At 44.6% G+C, this 23,732-nt stretch overlaps 1 protein-coding gene across 3 annotated transcripts in view; it reads right to left on the minus strand.

The window, feature by feature from the left end:
- Positions 1-420: 420 nt before the first annotated feature.
- The window catches only part of NEURL1 (neuralized E3 ubiquitin protein ligase 1), a 141,448-nt gene continuing 118,136 nt past the window's right edge, over positions 421-23,732 (minus strand). For all 3 annotated transcript variants that reach the window (XM_064716854.1, XM_064716856.1, XM_064716855.1), the window contains exons 4-6: positions 17,355-18,035; positions 4,163-4,309; positions 421-3,359 (exon numbers count right to left, since the gene is read on the minus strand). In XM_064716854.1, the coding sequence (XP_064572924.1) occupies positions 3,118-3,359; positions 4,163-4,309; positions 17,355-18,035 (1,070 nt within the window). In that variant the 3' untranslated portion in view covers positions 421-3,117. The remainder of the gene's footprint in view (positions 3,360-4,162; positions 4,310-17,354; positions 18,036-23,732) is intronic.

The following is a 23,732-nucleotide window of genomic DNA, read 5'->3' on the forward strand; positions in this document are numbered from 1 at the left end:
CATGTCCTGGCTTTCCTCACAGCACAAGTTCTTTGGTGGAGGGTGCTTTTTTGTGGTTACAGAAGAGACTGTAATCAAGGCAGTGGAGTAAAGAAGCTGTGTCTTCTCTCTAGGGAGGGCAGGAAGAGGCTCAGGAGTGTGGGGCCTAAGCTTTCAGAAATTATGTTAACTCTTGCTTTTACTTCTGTACCTTTCTGTATTCCTTACACGTGTGTGGTGTCCACCAAGGAGATATTGATACCCACCTCCCAATGCCCTCCCATCCTCCAGAGCTAAAGGAAAGTCTGAGATGTCTCCCCCTAGCTCCCCCTAAGCAAGAGGCTCTCATGCCACCCTTGCTTTTACCTCAGCCTCACACTGTGCTGGCCATTGTGTTTTGCTGCTTTCGTGAAGTGGGAAATCCTCAGCGACCCGTGCTGCTGTAGGATATCTAAATCAACTTTATTCACGATCACAGTTATCCAATTATTCACAATGAGTTTTTCTTGTCTTTAAACAGAACACAAAACATCTTAAAGTAAAGCAATGAAATGCAGATGACACAACACAGAGGTACATGGGAACCTACACCAATCAAACAAAACAAAAGATTAGGATTTTTGTTATTTTTACTGGTTTTGCTGGTTTTTTTTTTTCCTCCCTGGAGAGAGCCTTTTTCTCTTCCCTGCTTACAGCTGGAGGCCAGCCTGTGCAGGGGTAGGACTGAACCCCAATTTTTGAACTCAGATGCTGGGGGAGTTTTCAGCTTCTCTTAACTCCTAGAGTTTGGTCCACAGTAAAACAAACACAGTTAATATATTAAAACACTCTCAGTTCAAAAGGTGAAAAGGGAATTTATACCACTGCACTGGTACCCATGGATGGAATTTCTTGAAAAATAAAATTTACTGCTTGGCTTTCCCTGCATGGAGTGGGACTGGTCCCACTGGTGTGGTGAAGGCTCGGGAGGCTGCTTATTGCACATTTTCCCACATCCACTCTTTCATCAACACCTTCTTATGCCTTGGCTTCCTCCTTTTTGAAATCTTTGCACTGGAGTTTGTGTAACTACTGAAAAAGGCTCCCTGTGTGTGCTGGTCACAGCTGGAGTGGCTGTGTGCCTGAGGACCAGCCATGTTCCTTGCAGGGCTGCTCTGACTCCCCCCAGGTTGTGCCAACCAGCCTCCTCCTGCCCCTCAGTGAGGCCATCTGGGAATGGGAGCCATGAGCTCTGGAGCTTTTGACAGCTGGGACAGGGCTGGGTTTGGGCTGTACATCAGAGGTATGCCAGGAAATGTCATAAATCCCTGTCACCCAGAGTGTCAGCATTCAAGTTAGTGCTGCCTGCAGGGCAGGCTCGGGGAGCTGCAGGCCCCTGGGTAGGCCGCAGTGATGGCGGCACCTTCAGAGAAAGGCTCTACAATGTGCTCCCCTGTGAGAAGTCTCTTTGCATCTCCTTGAGAGACAGAGCAAGGATCTGTTTTCCAGGTGTTTTTAGGATCAGCCTCTGCCAGTGTGGGTGGTGCAAACCCACCTGCTGCTGGAGGCAGGGGAACATGATGTCCCCTGCAGCAAGTGCATGTGTGCATTAAATACTGTTATCCCTTCACCACACTGTTCCCCCCTGTCCCACCAATGGCCAAATGCTCAGGTGCAAGGGAAAGCTCAGCAGGAAGGCTGTGACTCCATGGCCTTCCCTGGTCTGGCCAGGTGGGTGATGTGGTGGGGGCAAACTCCACTGCCATGGCACCCTAGCCCTGACCCCTCAGGACCCAGACACAGTCCCTCCCTCCCCTGCAGCCCAGGAAGGAGCAGGATGGGTTGGGAAGGGAGGCAGAGAGCTCCTGCTGCTGCCAAGCCACACAGCCCAGCCCCAAGGGCCAGCAGCCCTGGGTCACACCTCTGGCCATGGCAGAGCAGCAGATGTTGGCATGGGAACCGTGGGGGCCATCACTGTCCCTGTTGGGCACAGCCGGGCTCCTCACTCAGGCAGCAGAGAAGGAGATTTGTTTAAATAAACCAAACCAAACCCCTCAAGTTATTTTTCTCTCACTCCTTACTTCCTAACACATAAGGACAGCTGTGTCCTGCCGGTGTGGCTGTGAAGAGCTGAGTACCACCTGGCTGGTTTTGTCTTAAAGCACAGTGATAAAGTTATCAGTAAAGGTAACCCACAGACGTGTGGGTTTATACATTCTTCCCCCGTGAGGCTGGGGTTTTTCCTCACAAGTGCTGTCTGGATGGCAGGGGGAGAAAGGTGAGGGAGTTGTGTCTCCCTCTCTCACAGGCCCAGGGGAGAAGAGATGCTGCTGAATCCCTCGTGCTGCATGGAGACCACACGCAGGCTGGTGGTGGTGGGGTTTGGGAGCTGCTCCTCATGTGACAGGGTGGTGACAGGAGGTGGCTGATGCTGCTGGGAAGGAGCAGAGCTGTTGCCAGTGTTTGTTGCCAAAACCACCATGAAAGCCTCTGTCAGAGAATGGAAATGGAGGAGGAGTTGGGGACAGCCCTCAAGGAGCTTCCAAGAGTCTGCTCTTCTGTCTGCAGATATGGGGTGGGTGTTGCCTCACAACTCTTGGGTTCTTTTCTGCACTGGCCCCAGCCTCCCTGCTCTGAGTGTGCTCACTGCTCCTCCCTCGCTGGGTCAATGCTTGTCTTGCTCAATCCTTTCCAAGGAGCCTCCTCTGGTCAGGCTGGTTGTACACAGAAACACATTGCTCATTTCTTCTCTTCTGCTAAGCTGTCTCTGCATGTGGGGTGCCTCTGGAAGGAGATGTGTAGCACTGAACCTTTTACCACTTGCTGTCTATGTTAAAGAATGGAGACTCCACTCTGCTGTGCATGGTGTAGAAAGGGATGATTGCACTGGCTGGCATTTTTTGAGATAAAGTTTAAAATCCACAAGAGAGAGTAGTCCACTGCAACTTCCCTGACACTGGAGTTCAGCCGCAGGGCTTGCTTGGGGGGTAGAAGAGCAGCATCTAAGCTTGTCTCATGTGTTGTCCAAGGAAGAGGAGGTCAGGTTGGTGGTGGTTGATGAATTTTGAATCTCCTGGGTGATGAATAAAGACCAAGGCCTGAGTTGTCTCACAGCCTCCTCCCCACGTGCCCAGTCCCCACCAGGCATCTGCTGCTGCTCTAAGTGCTGCGGTATGTTTTGATGATATCTTTGATGGCCCGTCTGCAAATGGGGCAGCAGGCATTGGCCATCTTCTTGAGCTTCAGCCCACATGAATAGCAGAGACACATGTGTCCACAGGAGTAAATGACTGTGTCTACCACGTTCTCATAGCAGATGGTGCATTCATCTACCCAGGGCCCTGAGACGGACGGGGAGATGGGTGACTCAGGCAAGCTGCTTGGAGAGTTGGGACCTGTGCCTGCAACACAAAAAAAACCATGCTCACTCCCCTTGCTGACATCCCAAGGTAATTTCTGCCCTGCAGCCACAGAGGGACGAACCATGCTCCAGCAGAAATGCATGCTCCAGGACCAGGGTTCCTTCCTGTGACCTGCTGTCCTACTCACCGAGTCCGGGTTCACATGCCAAGGCTCAAAGCAGCAGGAAGGCAACATCTACTGGGGTCTGCTGCCCATGAGGAGCAAGCCAAGAGACAGCTGTTCCCATGCAACAAGGATTTGGTAAATTACATATCCCACCATCAATGCCTTGGGACTGTGCAGGTGTCTGAAGTTTTAGAAGTGCTGCAGAACAGCCTACACTTTTTTACTGCATGTGCATTTATCTAAATATCTGTACTTCATTGGCACTTTAGAAATAGCAATACTGTGTCTTACTGAAGGAGTGTGGAGGGAGAAAAGGAAGGTGTAGGCCGACCTTTAGCTCCAGTCCAAACTAGTGTGAGACATGTCAGTGCCACACAGCTCTCCAGAAGGAGCTCTGCATCACAGGGCCATGCGTGCGGCAGAAAATCCTCTGCTTCCCTTGGGACCTTTCACGATGAAAAGGGTAAGAGAAATATTGCTGTCTAGGCATCCAAGCAGCTTCCACATAAAACAGACTGAAAATAGCCCTTGCAGAGGCTCTCCCTTCCTCCCCAGGGGAGCTGACAGGATAATAATAATCTGTTGATTATTGTGGTTTTAGAGCCCTTCTGGGAGACTAGCTTGAGGTTGTGAAGGGAGGCAAAGGGAAGGCAGCAGGGGATCCCACCATTCTTACCACTGATGGAGCTGCAGAGGGGGCCAGAGCCACACGTAGACAGTAAAGGGCCAGAGACACCACTGCAGAGGACGGTGGGGGAGTTGGGTGTGGATGAGGGCGAGCTCGGTGCCGACAGTCCCAGCCGCTCCGCTAAGGTGGTGGAACCTGCGGGTGAGAGAAAAAATCGGTGGTTACTTCTAAAAACTGAGGCTGACAAGGCACTGGGGGTACATGGCAGGGGTTGCAGCTCTCATTGCCTCTCAGGATTGGTCTCATCAGGATGAAATCTAGGGAGGAGACAAAAGAATTCTCGTATGCCTTCTTTTTAATGCTAGCAGCTGATCCTGAAGGGACATCAAACTCCCACAACCCCTGAAATTGGCTGGAGCTCCCTCAGCTACCATAACCCTTTGTTTCTGCCCTTAAATGTATCTCAAATCATTTAGTGCAGTTACTTCCCACGTGGTTTCATGCTCATATGTGCCCCAGTACTAGAGCCAGCCACAGGCTTGTAGCAGTAGAGGACACAGCCTGCGGAAGGGTGGGCTGGACTCCAACACAAGAATACATCCCTTTGTCAAAAAGTTGTGCAAAACTGCACTTTTCAGTAATAATAAATTTATTTATTTATTTATTTATTTATTGTTACTGAATAATAAATAAATACATTCAATAAATTCATGCAAAGGCACTCAAGGACTTTTCAGAAACAAACAGGAGGGTCTCACAATCAGGAAACCTTAGCTATGCTCACTGTTCTGCCTCTTTCTTGCGTGGCTTTTGTCAGAGGTAGGGATAAGTCTCCAAAATGCATTTAGATCTAGGATGAACAAGGACACCTCTCCATCATTCAGGAATGTTTTCTTCACTTGCTTGTCTGGGTGTGATAGCTCAAGAGTGCAAAGCTTCTTCAAGTCTCTTCTAGATGTCCCCAGCTCCATTACTTCCTGCTCCCACTGCCCACCATCAGTGTTTATGTGCTCTCTGCCAGAGAAGCCACCTCTGTCCCACAGCCTGTCTGGCACCCTCCTTCCATCTCAGTCTCTTTCTTCTGCTGTTGTAATAATACATATCTTAAAGCCTCTTCCAGAAGGGAAAAAAACTGGAGTGCTTAAAACTCTACTTTCTGCAAAGGTCTTGTAGGGGACTTTCATTGCTGCCAATGCAGCCTGGTTTTTGCTAAGCCAGTGGTGAAACAGCAGCACACACGTGCTTGAACTAAGGGGATGGTTTCCTGGTGGTAAGAACCAGCTTGCCTAAGGTTTTAAAGTTTCTATTTCCCCAGCTGAGGGACAACCAGGGTAACTCGAAATCAGAACTAAAATGCTCAGACTTCTTCATGTTACCATATAAGGAGCCAGAGGCACAGAGAGTTTGGATCTACAGTGTCCTCAATGAGTTGGAGGCTATTCTCCAGAGAAAAAGCAGCAGTGGGAGGTCAGGAAAACCCCATGTGCCAGAAAGGTCCTTCAGTTCCTCTCTGCAGGGAGGCTACTGATCAAACCTGGGAGACAGGGGCTGCAAGTGCCAGCTGTGGATTGTGAAAAACAGCAAAAATACAGATTCTCCTGCTCTTTTTAGCAGAACAAGACTGAGCAGTGAAAGTGCAACACAGGAACTGGGAAGGGGTCATGTTTGAGTAGAAATCTGTTTTGAGGACTGTGTATGAGAGAAGAAGCAATTAGCCTAAGCCATCAGTCCCTCAGTTTCACCCCTCTCCAAAACAAAAGGAGCATTTTTCTTCCAGGCACAAGCCGAAGTTTAGACTCTATAAAGGGCTCTGGAGTTCTCACACTTGAGATACTGTAAAGGGCTACCTCCTTCATAACACAGATGAGAGCTGAGGCTGGAGTTCAGCTCAGTAAATAAGCAAAGAGAATGATGCATCCTCTAATGACAGCTACTAGCAAGAGCCCTTCCCCTCCAGTCTGACAGATGACCAAAGCAGAAAACTTGCCCTGTGGTAACACACACTGAGCACAGGCCCAGCAGGCACAGGGTTCAGCTCGTTCACTGCACACACAAATATGAACACTGAGCATCTGAACAAGTTTTTCAAGCCTTCCCTCTCCTCCCTACAGCCTGGAGGCATTTTTTCCACTCAGCTGACACAAAGCACATTGCATTTCTAACACCAACCTGGTCATTTCATTAAAGGCAAAATAAAGGCTGTTAGGAGTGTTTCTCTTCCTGGACTAATGGGAGAATTTGGAGGTGCCCCAAGTATCACAGCGTATGAGCTGATGAAGCATGCTGGCAGCAGGGCAAATGGCCTTTCCACAGTGCAGGGAGAGCTCAGCAGTGCAGGAACCATGGTTTTCTCTGGTTGTAGCTGGTCTGAGTCCCAAAATGGCCTTACCCAAGGGCCAGCAGACACCTTGCCAATTCTTCCTCCTAATACAAGGCGCAGCTCTTGACTTTTCTCCAGCATCAGTATAGAGCTTTGTTTAAAACAATCTGAGTTCCCTACCAGACAAGACACATTTCTCCCTTGGTGACAGAATAATCAACATAAGACATGTTACTCATGCTTTAATATATTGCTGGATGGTGTGCAGATATCATGACAAGGAGCATGGAATGAGATCATGAGCAGAGTGGAATGAGTGTGGCCAGCCTGGCTTAACTAAAACCAGATACATGAGCTCAAGGCCAAACATGCTCATTGTGTTCACAGAGCTCCCACCAAGAGCCAGCTTTCAAACCATGACTTAAAAAACTAAATAATTTCAAGTAAATCAACTTAAACATTCTTTCTCTCTCTAAAGCCCTCAGATCAATTGTCTCTGCTGCTAACTTGTCTCATGCTTGATCTCAAACACACTGGAATCACTCTTAAATGGATTTTGAATAAATTCCATTTGCTGTTTTATCTTTACAAAGTTCAATTATTGTCAAAGACCAATGCAGATTGATGTTTTGTCTACACTTCTGTCACTGCTGTGGGAGAGGTGCAAATAAATGGACCTCTCTGTCCACCGCCAAAGAAGAGTATTATATTTTCAGAAGAGCTTTACCATGGAATGTACAGACAACATCATGCCTGGATAAGCTGCCAGTATGCTAAAGGTTTGTCGTTCAAAATAGTCTGGAAATAGGATCAGAAATAAATGGTATGGTGTTCAATGTGATCAAATGCAAAATGCAGCACTTAAGCAGAGATAATCAGTTACCTAAACACAGGACAGGGAATTAGTCCATTCTATCTGAAATACAGACATCCTACAGAAAAAAGGCCTGGAAATTGCTGGAGGTCACCAAGATGATCATAAACCAAGAATACCATCCTGTTACAAAAAGGTTGAGCCAATCCAGGGTCATGTGAGGCTGATTAAGGAGACTGGAGACACTGCGGTATCTTTGTCCCTAGAAATACTCAAAAATCAACTGGACAAAGTCTTGTGCTACCTTGGAAGTTAGCCATGCTTTGAGCAGGAAGTTAGATTAGGCAATTCCATGGGGTCCCTTCTGACCTAAAATATTGTATGATTTTTTAAATTTTTATATGGCAAAATTTTTCACAGCCTGATGAATGAAGTAAAGAAACAATCTGTTCTTCATGAATGTTCTGGGTAAGACAAGAAATCATGGGTTCAGTCTCCTAAGGTGCTAAGGTTAGACATAGTGAAGCACTGTAAAGCAATCAGTCTTCCCAGAGAGACCATGGCATCTCCATCATTAGAGCTCTTTCAGGACAGGAAGGTGAAGTAAGTAGTCTCTTGGGATCCCATACAGCATTTACAATTTTTATGAGAGTAGCTATCTGAATCCATAATTACCCTTTTATAAAATGTCCTGTGACCAAAATACAGCAGCTGTGGCTGTCAGAGATGCTCTTGATTCTCTGTATCTATTGTGGTGAACAGGATGATTTCCCAGAACACTGCAATCCACTCTCCAGGGTATTTCCTGAGGCTGTCCCAACTTCCAAGCATCTCTCCTCATGGCAGCTGTCTGGGGAGAGCTGTACTGCTGGAGGACTTATAATGGTAAGAAGATCAGATACAGTTAATGCTCCCTAAAAATACAATTTTCAATTAACTCTCTCCCTCAGTTATTTTATAAAAATATTATTTCTACATACATTTCTATAACAATAATGCAGAACTAGTTGTCTGCACTCCAGAATCATCCTTTTTTCCCCCCTTTGAACTCACCCCACTTCAACTTTGCTTTTCCTGGCTTACAGGATGCAGTCAGTGAATGTCCACTACTCTACAAGTCAGAGTTCACATAGTTTGATGATCCTCAAAATTTTTATGGGCTTTCTCTACCCATAATCGTCTTGACAACTATTCCAGAAGCTTAACTAAACATTGTTCCTAAAAGACAAATTGCCGGACCCTCCTTCCACAGTTTCTAGGGAAGAATAAAGTCTTATGCAACATAGGAACTTGCCCATATGCTGAGTTTCATGTTGAGCAAATTGACAGCCCCTTCTCTTTTATAACACATTTGCTGCATGAATAGGACAGATAATAAAGATAAGGTAATTATCAATAGCAATCACAGATTTTCAATGTTGTTCCATCCATCCACAGGCCCCAGAGCTTCCAGCACACAGTGGAAAAGGTTAGTACAACTCTTCAGGTCTGGCTGCAGCATGTTTAAGGGAGTTCAAGCCAGCTCTGCACTTCTCATACATTTCAGCCTAGTGATTACTGGGTACCTGGCAGTCATAGTATATTGTATGGTGGCATCACTTAGATGCCTTTTAAAACCCTCACCATGATTTCCTTTTGTTAGGAGACAGATTTTTTAAGCATATCAGCTAAAATTCTTACCCTGTGTCAAAAACCGTTCAACACCCTTTCTCATATTTAACACTCTCAGTGTATCAGGGCCATTTATTTTGTTATCTAAACAGGATCCAGGTTCTTTCAAAAATCTGGCACAAATGTGTGTTCTGAGCTCATGTAAACATGTCTCTTAGTAGGTCTGCCCTGTAATACATGAGCTGCTCCAGAGTGAGGGGGGGCTGTGACGTTCCTGGCACTGGATATTGGACACCAGAGCATCCAGGTCCTCTTCAGATTTTCTGGCTTCCAGCCATGCTGCAGGAGAGCTATTCTGTCCCCCAGCCCCATCAGGTCTTGCCCAACAGGGCCCTCTGAATCCATTGTGCTAAAACAACAGAACAAAGCACCTGTTGCTGCCTGGTTACGTGGTAGTTAAAGATAAACGATAATGTTGGGGAAGGATGTGAGCATATCCATCATTTCTGAATGCTGTAAAATACATGTATTTACACATCCATTGGTTGTGTTCCCATGGTGATGGGAACAATACTGCCCTGGCCAGAAACCAGAGCTTCCTTCTCCTTGGGCTCAATGGTTTTTGGTCAACCATGGGCTCTCAGAGCCCAGCCTCTGAGCTGCAGCTCATCTCTGCCTCTCAGGTACATCAGTACCAGGTGACCCACGTCAGCTGCTGATCCATGGGCCGTTCTGCATTAAGCATTTCCTGAAGGACTTAAAAACTGTTCTGAATAGAACAATAACACATTTTGTCCTTCACAGGCCCATGAAAACATAAAGGATTTTGCATTATGCTAAAGAAATGTCCGGAAATAGGTCAAAAAGCAGCCTGGCAGATTTTGCATGCAAAACCATAAGGTCTGTGTTTGCAGATGGGCGTCAGACAACCACTGTTTAAGGAAGTAAAAGTTAGATCCAAACCACATGGAGAACAACAGTTCAGACTTTCATGAGGAAAAGAAAAGGAGTGTACTTTATGGCTTTACTGGAGCCTTGCTGTCTGCTGTGTCCAGAAGGGCAGCGGGGCACCAGCACATCCATTACCCTCCTGCAGTCACAGGCACACTCCAGCTGAGCAGGGGAAACAGGAAAGCTCCAAATGACACAGAGGTTTTTGATTCAGCAGCTCTCACAGCCCAAACCCAGTGTGCTCCCTGGAAGCAAAGAGCACACAGCAAACTTACAGGGGATCTGTCTCAACCTGACAGGTGAAGTTCAGTGGTCAATCAGCACTTACATCCTCAAAATCCTGAGGGCATAGAAACCATGCAATGAATGCCTGAACTGAAGTGAAAGAGTCAGAGACTTGGAGCTCCACCTCTCAACCTGAGAAATTCTACAGCAACAAAGCACCCAGGCACATGCTTACATTAAGAAGAGGTGAAAAAAGAAGCCTGGATTAAGTAGCTGAAACCACAAAAAATGAGAGTTGGTGCTTTCATCTTGTTTAAGAAAAACAAATCAAGGGTATTTGGGAGACGACAGCAAAGATAGTTCTGTGAGCAAAAGGAAAATTGCTGCCTAACCCAGCACCTCCCAGCTCTGTGCTTTTCCAGGAGGGACAGGTATAAATAGGGTGGTTGATCCATACAGGAAACAAATAACTTTTCTTGGCCAGCACTCTCTGGATTTCCATGGGCACTGCTGGATGCAAAGGGATCTGACAAAGAAGCAAAGAAAAAGTTTAATCTGCTATGTGATTCTCACAGTAGCCAGAATAACTAACTCACACCAAGTTAGATCAAAGAATAGGCAGATTTTATCTGTCCTCACAGACAAGTTGCAAGGCAAAGAGGCTGGTATGGAATCCCATATCCTGTATATTTACTGTAGGAAGGCAAAGGTATTATGAGATAAGGGAAATCTACACCTCACTTACTATGAAAATCTCACTGCAGCCAGTAATTGTTTCTTATATTAATGATGATGATAGTTCCTGCTTTTGTCAAGGACGATATGCAGAGGACAAGACATTTGGGAGCCCTGTGGCTGCTGCTGGAGGAGGTGTGTTTGCTTTCCCCAGCCTTTAGCTGGATACCAGCTCACACCTCAGAGCACAGGCTGATGTCACTGACCACCTGTCCAAGTGCAGGTTAATTATGTGTTATGTGTGATGGGATCTGCAGTGTGTGGTACAAAGGTGCCATGAGCAGGTATTAACACTGACATTGCTGGCACTGACCACAGGGAAGTCAAGCATTTGACTGCATCCACCTCTCCAGTTTTCCAAGGCCCAAGTTATAACTTGTTCTCTCTCACACAGCAGCTTCTCTTTGTGCTAACTCTCCCTTGAAACAATGAATATAAAACAAGAGGTGAATGGAGAGCTCTGTGCAGTGCTAGAACCAATCCCAGCAGTTAAAGATGCTGTATTCTCTTTGCAGCTGTTTCAACTTACCATCAGTAATGTGTACTTCACTCAGAGGGAAAGCAAACCATACATGATAGGCGTATTTATGATGAGGCATCAATTAATACAAGTGGATTGCCTTCCAGGAGGCACAGAACATTAACTCTCCTCCTTCCCCCAGTCTCTAACACCATAAACTACCCTGTACCCTGCAGTGCACAGGAATTCCAGGCTGTTAAATGACACACATGTGGGCCCGTTAGATCCCAATCAGCTTAAATGAGGCAATTTCCCATAAAAATCAAAACATGGAAGATGGAACTCTGGGGCATATCTAATTGAAAGTCTGTTAAAGGAAGAGATTCACTATGTGCATTTCTGCGCAACAATGTCGAGGCAGTTATCAGGCTTCTCTTATGCTGCGTTTAACTCAACAATTTCTATGTCACTGCAATGAACCAAGGAGGAGAAGGATCAAAATTCCAAATGGATAATGTACTGACCCCCTCAGAGATCAGAGAGGAGGGGGTGTGATTTGCTACTGCCAAGAACTATCTTCCCTCAAGCCGGAGAGGCTTCTAAACTCAGAGCTGGAGGACCAAGATCCTGGATGCTTCTCATCTGTGTGAGATACTTTTCTACAAACTCACCTACAGTCCGTGCTGTGGGCACTGTGTGTAACAACTGCACATACCAAATAGCATTTAAATACTTTGTGTGCTCACTGCAGTAATTGTACATGCCAAGTAAGTATCTAAGTGCAACCAGAGAGGAGAAGCTTTTTGGAAGGGATGGAATCTCTGCCATTGGATGTCGGAGTCCTGTGACAGTCAAGGATCAACCACAGGATAAAAATCTCATTTACTGAGAACAAAGGCTTGGAAAGATGAAGTAAGATGGGATCATCTCCCAAGAAGTTCTACCGATTTTCAGGAGGATCAGGCCAGACAAGTGCCACAGCAGAGACAAGAGAGAAGAGAAAGTCTCCCATGGGGACACACTGCAGACCGTAGTTGCAGGAACAGTATCACCAAGATTGAGTAAAGGATTCTGGGACATGGAGAAAAAATTCTGTTTAGAAGGGAGAGGGCAGTCTCCAATGGCCTGTGAATCATAAGTGGTCTGTGGTGAGCTGGTCACTCACCTGGGATAGAGCAAAAGTCAAGGAAAACCAAACAGGGCAGTGTGATGAACATCACAGAAGCAAAGTAATTCTCTCTGGTAAACCATTGCTCTCTGACACCTAAGCAAGACACTACTCTGTTCATCCATGAAGTTTCAGGTCTTTTCAGTCAGCTCCAGAAAAAAGTCTGTTTTCACAAGGGCAGCACTACCAGGACTGCTAAGTTTGACCACCAGTAAGAGTCATAATGGGCACGGCTCCCAGTAAGCCTGCCTGTGACTGGGACTGGCTGCAGCTGGCAGTCCTTCAGACTGGCACCAAGGCCACTCCAGATCAAATTTCACTGTTGATTTAAAGAGCCCTTTGCCAGCAAATTGTGTCCCACAGTACTCAGCTAAGCTAATTTCCAATTTGGTTTGTTGCCCACTGGTGTTGTCAGAAATCCCAAGGAACCGAGGACACAGAGCTGGTTTTTCTGCAAGTCCCATGTCAGATCTTTCTTCCTCATCTCCTCAGTTTTGAGCACATTGTCCAATTTCAATAAAGTCTTAAAGAAGGATGCAAGCCTCAGCAACAACTGATATGTAAATATTTTCCAATGGGCAGCTAAGCAGGAGCCCCAGCTCATGTCCGTGGTAAAGGAGGTGGGAAAGTGTCCCAGGTACTGCATTTATCCAGCATGGATGTGAGTTCAGACTTGCCCACAACAAATGCTGCCTCTTGGGCTGTTTTTTTCATGCCTAGGACTGGCTCTTGGCCAGCATTAGGAGACATCCAGAAAGCTGCTATATTGTGCAGCTGTTCTGGTGGGGCTGGAGTTATTGAAGTGCATGGAAAGAAAGGACAGATAAGTTGGCAACCTGGCTTCATTAGTGTGACTGTTGATGGAACATGTTATTTCATTGCTCAAAAGAAAGCTTCAATATTATTGGAAAGGATGAAATTCGCAAGGGAAACCAAAACCACAAAAAAAAAAAAAAATATATATTAAGGAAGTTGTTTTACTTGCTAGCAATTCAACTCTGAGACAAAAGAAAATAAAAGAATATCCCCAACCATTTGGATCCTCAAACATTAAATATATAAACTTATTGCTGTGATAGCTTCTCCAGACATGAGTCATACATTTTGAAACCTTATGGGGTCAATCAATTTAACTTCATAAATGAATTACACCACCAAAACCTGACCAAAACCAGACCATTGTATCCAGACTGGCTCATTTCAAACTTTCAGAGCTGTCAATAAAACTGTTTGAGAGCTGAAATGCTTACCAGCAAAAGCTGAGAGCAGTAAATCAAATTTAATAGGCTGGTTTTGTTGACTATATAGGAATGATATCTGAAAAAACCAACCCAAGCCTCAACTAATGAAATTCCTAAAGGATACAGAAAGACTGTTTCATTTCTACATGCCTAATGATCTGGGTTTCTGTTTGGTTGTTTTTATGTGCATAATCCCCAGAACTACTAAATTAAGACCAGCACTTAACATATAAAATATTTAGAAGGGCTTCCCTGACAAAAAAGATCTATTGCCTCCCTCAATAGCTGGTTCTCATAGTTAATTAGCCTCATTTATGTTTAATTTAAATTTGTGTCCATTCCCCAGCAGCTTGATATTTTTTATGCTATTATCTGCCACATTAAAGTGCCCTTCTCTTTCATTTATCTTTGCTCTATGTGGTCAGGTTGTCTTTTAAACTTTTCTTTGAAACAAACTGACTTTCTTCTGCCTCCCCTACAGATGACTGTGGCCTCTCACTGCATTATAGTGGGACTTGAGTTTAATTTATTTTACTTTTACTGGGATGGCATGAAGAATAATAGTGTTTCCAACCTCATCTTTATTTTCAGCTGTTTTATTTCTCTTACAGCAAATATATTGCCAGTATACGATGCCAGATTGATAAGAGGAAAACAGAAGTCAGAATTCTTTACTATCCAGCTAACCCCACACTGCCCTCCTCTTCTACAGAGTCCTGTGAGATCACCAGCCTGGGTAGAGATGGTCTCCCCTGATATTAGGAAATAAATGCTGTATCTCCAGCACTGTGGAATAGCTGCAGTCAGCAAATGTCAGCTTCTATGGCAAGTCACAGGCCAGCAGAGACCTGAGCTTGCTCCTGCTCTGCATCAGGACCTACTAAATAATGTCCAGTCATGAAATACAGTATCCAGTGACCAATACCTGGAGTCATCTTGTTCTCCAAGTCAAAAACAAACCTTCTCTAGGTGTAAGAGTGGCTGTCCATTCTCCAAACAAAACTGAAAAGCTGGAGAAGAAGCAAACCCAGCAACTTTAATTTAATTTTATAGTCAGCTGTAGTGCTGATGTTCCTTTAACACTATATAATGTCACTTTGGTTCATCTCATAATGGTGTGCCTCAGAAACAGAATGACATCTGCTATTTAGGATAGGTTTGGTACAATTATGCCTTTTGCAATATTTGTGTCTCATTTCTTTCAAGGATATGTAACTTCATTTTTTCTATTTAAACTAGAAAAAGATGACTATAAATGTCTTCTGCTGTGATATAAAGCCCGAATTACAAAAGACAGATCTCACAAAATTACTCTTGTTTGCATTCTGAAGATGGAGCATGTCATTAGAAAGATGAACACTTTACATTCTTCTAACATTTTCTAATATTATAATGACACATATTATGGCAAGCACCATAATCTGTTCCACTGCAGTGCAAACAGTGCACATCACCTCCCTAATAAAACTGCAATAGTTAGAGTTGGGAGTTCATTATTTTCTTTGCCTTCTGTCAGGATATTGCTGATCCATGTAATTACTGCAGTTGCAGAGATGCTGTTGGGACAGCATCAGTGCTTTTCTCTGGGCAGTTGTACTACATTCATGTTGTACTGATACTGGGACTGCACTGCTCCCTGCTCCCAGCATTGTTATACTGGAAATAAAGCTATGAAAAGCTCTATTTGTGTTTTAATACCTGTTAAAAATTACAGGCAAGCTCCAATTCCAGAGCATTTAACTTGGAGATAACAGCTTGCTGCCCAAGCTGATATGGATGAAGTTGTACACTCAGCAGGCTCCTACCCTTTCCTTGAGAGAGGCAAGGTCAGCAAGTCCAGATCTTTTCACTTACATCTCACTAAGGAACAATAGCCCATTTTCAGGTTCTTTTCCAGTGACCAAGACTAGAAAAGCCTGTCGTGGTCATAAACCCAAGAAGTGAAGGGTTTTCCAACTCTGCACATTTCATTTCATGCATACAAGTGTAGATTTATCTAAAACACGCACTGGGGATGTACTAGTTTGGGCTGAACTTGTGATAATTTGAGGAGTTACATTTTGCAGGGCATGCCTAGGTTTACACCGGATGTCTGTGCTATGTCATGCTATGTTATTATACTCAGTATAAGGATGTCATTCTGTCCCTCTGGGGAGACACATCCTTGCTGGCCTGTTTCAGAGCTCATTGCAAACAGGCTCCTTGCTCTGTGCCAAACTGCCAGAATCAGTGATCTCATATGAAAGGAAGCACTGGTTGATGATTTAGTTTCACCAGCAGCTCAATAACCTAAGTATGTTTTCCTTCTAACATACACAGGAGCATTTAATCTCCTGCTTTACTGGGCTCTGTTTGACTTCACCTACCATTATCACAATGACATGCTGGTGGAGAGCAGAGCAAACCATGGATTATGTACAGTACCCACATCAAATGTAATCAGGCTGAATTAGCAGGGATTGAGTCTCGGGCTCCTGGAAATAAATTGCAGTATTACATTTGTCTTCTGTGAGCCTTTAACAGCCACAAAACACTCACAGCAGAGGCCTGTGGTCAACTTCAAACAAATTACATGAGGCATTTCATACTGTGATTAAGGTGAACTGGACCCTGCAGACAGATGTGTGTGTGTTCACAATTTATCTTCAAATACTGTCTATAAATCCTTAAAAAAGGAGGTGTTTGTTGGCTCTTGAGTTTGATGGAGAGGCAGGTTGTTGGAGGTTTTTTTTGCTGTTAGGTATGAGGAGGATTTAAAGCAAAATGGAATATAAGTATACTTAAAGTTATACAACAGTATAAACAGAAAGGAGCATTTTCTAATCTTCATTTATAGGGGTACTGGGGATTACATCATGTTCTCAGAATCCATCTTTTACTGTCTGACACTGATAGAGCAGAACCATGATATGGTACCAATTAATGATTGAACACATCCTATACTTGGTCTAAAATACACACATGAGAAAGTAAATTTGATCCTGAGAAATGTTATTTCAAAGCTTCCCCCTCCACGCCTTCCAACTGTGACTTGAAGCATTTCAATGAAGTATGTCAGCTAAAAGAGCTGAAAAAACAGGAAAAATACCAAGAGGCCAGCTCTTCAGAGATCTCTCAACCTGTGTGAGCGACACTGCCTTAAAAAGGGCTGGAGGACAAGGAAACCTTTCTCCAGTTGAGATGGTCAGTGCCATGCTCAGTGAAGCACAGGGTTTCCTCTCTGCTTGCTGGCCTGCCTCTCACATACAAGCCTGGGAAAGCAATGGCACCCCTCTTTTGGGAGTCCGTCATCCCAGATATCTAACACACAGAGAGGGGCATCAGATCTCCTTTCTCCTGCTGGCCACGCCTTACATTAGCTCGGCCCAAAGCACCTCTCCTCTGCCCTTCTTGCTTCTCTTAGGTCAGTGATGACTCATCTGTACTTTAATGGAGATCCCTGAGGCTTAATTCATTATCTGAAAAGATCTTTGAGACCATCATGTGAAGGGTGTTACAGAAGTGCAAGGAGATTAAGTCTTGTAACTCACACCCATATGCTATGTTTGTGCCTTTGCATCTCTTTTTCTTTTTATGAAAGACCTTCTTTGAAATACAAACCAAAATTTGTACCTCATCCTAGAGCAGGGAGGGAGCCATTCACTCCCTCTCCCATGATGTACCTCCCTCCTTGCTTTCTTGTGCATAAGGTTTGGAAAAAGGGGGCCCAACCTACCCAGCAATCGAATTTGCATGATGGCGCCGTGTAAAACGAAGAACATCCAGAGCGGCTGGGAGCAGTCCGCGCACACCTGCATGCCAATGCCGGCCCCGTTGTGGCTCAAGTGCAGCTCACCATCGGAATTCACCATAAATCCCAGGATGTCTCCGCTCTGGAGGGGCACCAGCACTCGGCAGATGGCCCAGAACTCCTTTCGGTCGACCAGGGATTCGGGGTTGTAGGGGAGGTCGCTGGGGCGCAGGGTGCCGGGGTCGCAGGACGTCACCCCGTAGGAGAGCGTCCCTGTGCGCACGGCGTTGGACTTGTTGATTTTGACGAAAATGGTTTCGTTGATCCGAAGGGGTCTGCTGGTGAACACCAAAGTCCTCTCTTCGCGGGCGTGCTCCAGGCGGGCCACGGTCTGGTCATCCAGGATTTTGACATGGGGTCCCCGGAGGAGGTGGAAGCGGAGGTCGCTCTCCAGCTGGGACGGGAGCAGGTGGGAGTGCTGGGAGTTGAGGGAGTTCTGCGGGATGGGGCAGGTGGTGGCCGTCACGTGGAAGGCGTCCTCCTGCAGGTTGAGGTCGCACAGGCTGACCGAGAGGCGCGTGTCCTCCGTGTCCCGCCGCAGCGAGGGCCGGCGGATGGCCGTGAAGGAGCGGGGCCGCAGGCAGTCGGGAGGGATGATTTCACTGTCTGGGCGAGAAAGGAAACAAAAAAGGGTCACTTTCCGAGAAAATAAAAATGTCCAGGAGCTTGAAAAAATATGGGTTTGCTTGATATGTTCAAAAGGGAGACTCCAAGACCTGCCGCCATTAATAAATTTTCTCCTTTGAAATATGGGAGCAGAGTATCATAAAATGTATTTGCAATCAATTGCTGTTCTTGTGCTTTCACCACCAGCAACAACATTTCCAGCTTCTGAGCAGGCAGACTCAAAATCAATGGCAAGAATTGCCCAAGGAAGGCTCTCCTTGGAGAGGGAAAGCAGAGGATAAATATCTGAAATACACCCTCAACATATCAATCAATATCTATGCAGGCTCTCTTTCATGCCCTCTTTATTGTCTACAGTAATTCTCACAGACTTACAAAATAAATATCTAGCTACATTTTTTTTTTATTTTAAAGAAATTGTTATGTTCAGCTCTATATTATTTATCACCATATGAAATTTAATGAATATTTCTGTCTATAGCTAATCATTAGTGTTCCGGTTCTCAGTGCAGAGCAGTACAGACATGAATTTTACAGTGTAGAATTTGAGAATATGCCAGGTTTTAGAAATACAATACAATCATTTATTATATCCAACCCAAATAATTAAAATTCAAATCCACATATATATAACTAAGAAAAATGATGCTCAGACATTCAAATCCACCAGTGGAAACAAAATTGAACCTTATTTTCTTTGTTGGTATCAACCTACTGCTTCAAGAACTAATCAATTTCTTTTTTTTTCTGAGGAACATACTCCCCTGTCTTTAATACTGAAATTACTTATATTTACTACATCCTTAGCTGTGCTGTTGTCTTAGAAATTTGAAAGAACAATATACTGAAAAAAAACACCTTCATTAAAAAATTATTTAATAAAGCTGAGATAATGCAAAAATTTATTTTTATGTCCAACTTTCTGTGAAAATTGAGTATGTGGAAACTCTTGGGATGGTGTAAGAAGCTGTGACCCAATTGGACTGAAGTCTGTTGTGGCTTTGAGCCCAGGTCCAAATAGCAGGAGGTGACACCACCCCACACAACACAAGCAACACACCAGACCCCCACATGGGATGTGCTGCAAACACAGCACAAGGTGGAACAAGGGGAAGAGGCAAAGTTGTCCCTAAAGCACATGCTAGGCCCTTGAAGTGGACTCCTCTTCCACCCACATATCCTTGGGGTTTTCTTTATGACAATAAAGAGCAGGACATCAGGTTATCTGAGGATTTTCCCAGTGGGATGTACTCTCTCCCAGTACACTAGAGTAGTAGCTCTGTACTGGTACGCAAAGGAATAATGCCAGCTACTGAGTAACCAACATCTCCTGCAATATCTGTGGTCTGACTAACAGCCTTTCCTGTCCTCCTCTTCTGGGAGTCCTGACAAGAGCACACCCACACAAGGTTTGGCTTCAGTAGAGCTCTTTGCTTTGCTTAAACTGGATTATTCCAGGCTCCTCTTTAAATAAACTGCTATTACAAGGGAAGCAGAGTCCTAAAATAAAAATGGGCTTTGTTTCTCGTATTTGATTTTTTGCATACTGATATTTCAGCCTCTCAGAAGTTAATTGAAGAAAAGGAGGAATAAATAAGATCAGAAATTACCCCAAGTAATCTAGAAGTGGGTCGCATTAATGGGCTAGCATTTGCATTCCAAGTGCTCCTGCTGGATAGCACTGGACTTATTTTATCCTCCTATAGCTGGAAACCTACATAGGAGAACAAATTAATACTGGCAGCTGATGACAATCCTTTTGTGTAGGTGAATGGATAGAGACCTTTCTGAATAGGAACAGAAGGTCCTCTCTATTTTATTCCCTGTAACCATGCATGTGCAGCCTGGCTGACAACTGTGATGTGTGGGTAGCTTGCAGCCAGGGTTTTGAAACAGCTTGTTTTCCACCAGGATGCTTGCATTTCCCTTTGGCTGCTGGACAGAATATCTTTTTCCATCTGAAAAGAGGTTAAGAGAGATGGAGTTCTGCAGACAAGACACATGGCAGTGATAGCAAACCAGGGTTACATATCCAACTGTTTTACTTAAATCCCTCAGTAGCTCAGATGCATGGCCACCTGAGGAATAAAATGTCTCTAGCATATAGAAGTGACTGTTACACTTAGTTCATTAACGTTTGCAAATAACCATGGGAGAAAGGATTGCAGTTTACTGGCTTCTGAAGTATGTTTGTGAAAATTTAGAGATGAGTCTCTAAGAGATGCTGGCCTGCATTGCAAAATATCCAGCCAAAGGAAAAAAAAAAATCCCATTGAATATAAATCAAAACAAAAGTGGGATTCGTCTTTTGGGGTAGTAGGTAGGTTGGAAGAAATGTGGAATGCCATTTACCCACAATAACTGATGATGGCCAAGGGCTGTGAAAGAACAGATCTGGTGAAATGTGGAACAAATGAGATGACTTTGACCACTTTCTTTCAGAAGAAGATGCCCAGGAATTAGTTGTTTTCTTCCACTAAAGCTTCAGTTCCCACTTTTTAAACACAAACTAGTCATGCTGAATACAGATTTAAGCTCTTCATGCTGGAGTGGCCCCATAACACAGCCTTAGCCCTGCAGAACATTTAAAAGTGATTTTTAATGCCTACACAGGAGAGACTCCTTTGTTCAGGAGCAGTTACATTTACAGAGCCAAATCTGGGGGACACATCAAAACGACTGAAAGACTTCATGTGATGAGACTGTAAGACACAAAATGGGTCCAACAGCCCATTACCAAGGACCACCCAGCTTCAGCCTGAAGAATTTAGAAATCATTCATCTCGTCATTAAACATCCAAGGCTATAAAACTTCTTGTATAAGACGCTTGGCAGTGTTACTTTTGGGAAAATTCAATTGATGAGAGATCTCCTTGGGTGAGAATAGATGGACTTGTGAAGAGCAGAGCTGTCCCCAAGCCACCAGAACAAGCGTTAACACCACCAGCAGCTGGCCCTGACCATGGCAGCTCAGTGGAGCTGGCTGCCCAGGTAGCTTTCCAGAGAGGTTTTGCTGAGCTCTGCATCAAAGCAGTTATGATATTATTTCTGGATTTTGAGACTTATAGTTTCTGGCAGCAGTACACACAGAGCCAAAGTGGAAAGGATTTCTACTAAATACAGATTTTCTGCTCCTCAGCTGGAGAATCTGAGACACTGAATTTAAAGGATGTCTATCTTTACAAATGTCTTTGTATTTTTTTTTCTAGATTTGTTTAAGAAAAAGGTAAGGAGGAGTAATTAATTTATCTAAATAGAAATACGGGCACTTGAGCAGTTCAGCCGCCTTCTGTTTTCTTCTCCTCTTCAGTGGGGATCATCTGCAAAATTTAGATTCTCAGCAGGTGATTCCTGACACAGAAAAATAATTTCAAGTATCTTCCTCATGCGAGAGGTTTCAAAGCTTTCCATTTTCCTGCTCAGAGGGCATGGAAGAGCTTCCCACTTTGTGCAAGCTCAATGCAACTGCAGGAACTCTCTAAAACAGCTTATACAAGGAGCTGGTGAGCAGACAGATGCACCTGAAATCACTGCACTCAGATCAAAAGTATTTCACTACCACCTTTCTTTTGAGCTACTGCCAAATGTTGTCTTGTCAAATAATTTATTTCCTTAAACATGTGTTATGTTAATATGTAGAATACATACATTATCTCTATAATATACAGAGATCACATACATGCAAATTGAATACACCAGCAGGCACAGATCATCTCAGCCCCACACATGCCCAAAGGGAATGTGTTGCTGTCAGACTGTCAAATCATCATTTCCCTCCTCTTTTTCTTTTTTCAGTACTGTCTGTTACTGTCTGAAGGCTTGACTTTCCAAGGTCATGAGCAGCCAGTATTCCTACACCTGTAAAGGATCTAAGACAGCAGAGCAAACTCAGCTGGATGCACACACAGTCTGGAAACTCAGACTTGTGTTTAACTACAGCTCAAGGGACACAGACCCTCCTCTTGACCCATTTCCTGAGACTGGTGCAATCCTATGGCCTCCATGAATTGTAATTCTTCAGAGTATGAGGTCTGCAACCAGTCACCAGAATGAGCTATGGAACACCTAGTGTAAATAAACCAACTGTGACTCTTACTACTACAAAAAAATAATTTTTAATTTGGGGACTCAGACCATTCTCTGAGAACCTTAAGAATATAGTCCATTTCTAATGATCTTCCCTCCCTCCCTCCCAGAAGAGAGAATGCTGAGAAGTCAAGGAAGTGCTGGGTGATTCCTTGCATCTGGAGAACATTTCTGTCCCTAGCTACTAAGCCAAGAGTAAAAAATTAGCAAGGGCAGAATTTTGCTGGTATGATGCTTCCCTTTCCATGTGAAAACTCATGGTTTTCCTTCCTTCTGTTCTTTGCTTTGCTTTTCACAAATCCAATTTTCTTCACTTAATCCTTCACTTCACTGGGTAATGGTATTTTCAGTGAGTACTGGTGCTCATGGTATAATTTCCACAGCCAAGCAACCTCAGGGATACTGAGCTACAAAAATACACATTGAAATCAGAGGCCCCGGCAAGAATATTCTGTGTAAACCTGCACTTGCAAAAGGATGTATATTGTATTGTTCCCACCACCCTGGAGTGGCTGCATTCCCACTCAGGAGTGCAGGTGAAGGCTCTTTTTCCCACCACCAGCTCTATCTGCCACAAGGAGTTACCCAGGGAGGGCAGCTGCCCTTTCAACACCTGTAACCTTGCAGTGCCTCCTCTGTGGTCTGCATGCACCAAAGAGTCCATTTGGCAGGATTCTGACGTTGCAGAGAGAGGCATTTGAAACATGAGGCAGAGGTACCGCACTGTAAAACAGCATCACACTCAAGGGCAATTGGGGAAAGCAACCAGTTGTAAAACAAGAAATAAACCTGTGCTTCTGGGACCCTTCTGTGGCTCCCAGGCTCAAATTGCCCACCATGGCAGTGCAGTAACAATCTCAGCTCAGCTGCCCTGTGCTGTGCTGTGGCACTCACTGCTCCCTCTCTGACTCAGTCCTGGCAAGCTGATGTGCACTGCTGGGGGCTGCCATGCCACAGTGCAGAGTGGCCAGAAGAATTTCTGCATAGCAGAATAAGTTGTTCTGCAACATAATAAGTTGTTTATAGCTCAACTTATTATGTACTTTAAGGTGACTGAGGGTTGAAAATGTGGTAAAATGGAAGCAACTTATATTCTCATTTATCTCTCCTAAAATAAGGATGGAAATTAGTGTAATTGGTGGCAAGGAGTAATACCTGTTCTCAAACTCCTTTGGTTGCCAGCTTGCCTGATGTGTGTATGGCATTCAGCCCACAGCATCACCTCCAGTGGGAAGAAGAAAAGCATTTGTGACTGTGTCTAGGAAGAGAAGGACCATTCTGTAGCCCTGGGTTCAAAACCCACCAAAATTAATGGGTAACTGGAAGAAGATTTTCATAGTGCCTGCTGTACTCATGGTGTGAAGACATCCTCATCACCATGGGATTCTTTGCTCTAGGCTCCCTCAGTTTCTGCCGTGTGCATCCTAACTGCTTTGTTGTAGCAGGAGGAGCTATGCAAGCAGGAGAGTAAAAATCATCCTTACTTAAAATAAACACAGGAGAAAAACTGAGAAGTGAAGAATGCTGAGGCCCTGCTCACAGTCATTAAGAGGCAAAGCTCCACTCACAGAGCATGTCTAAAGTGCTTTT

The sequence above is a fragment of the Zonotrichia leucophrys genome, chromosome 6 (assembly GCF_028769735.1).
Source record: "Zonotrichia leucophrys gambelii isolate GWCS_2022_RI chromosome 6, RI_Zleu_2.0, whole genome shotgun sequence".
In the NCBI taxonomy this organism is placed as follows: domain Eukaryota; kingdom Metazoa; phylum Chordata; class Aves; order Passeriformes; family Passerellidae; genus Zonotrichia; species Zonotrichia leucophrys.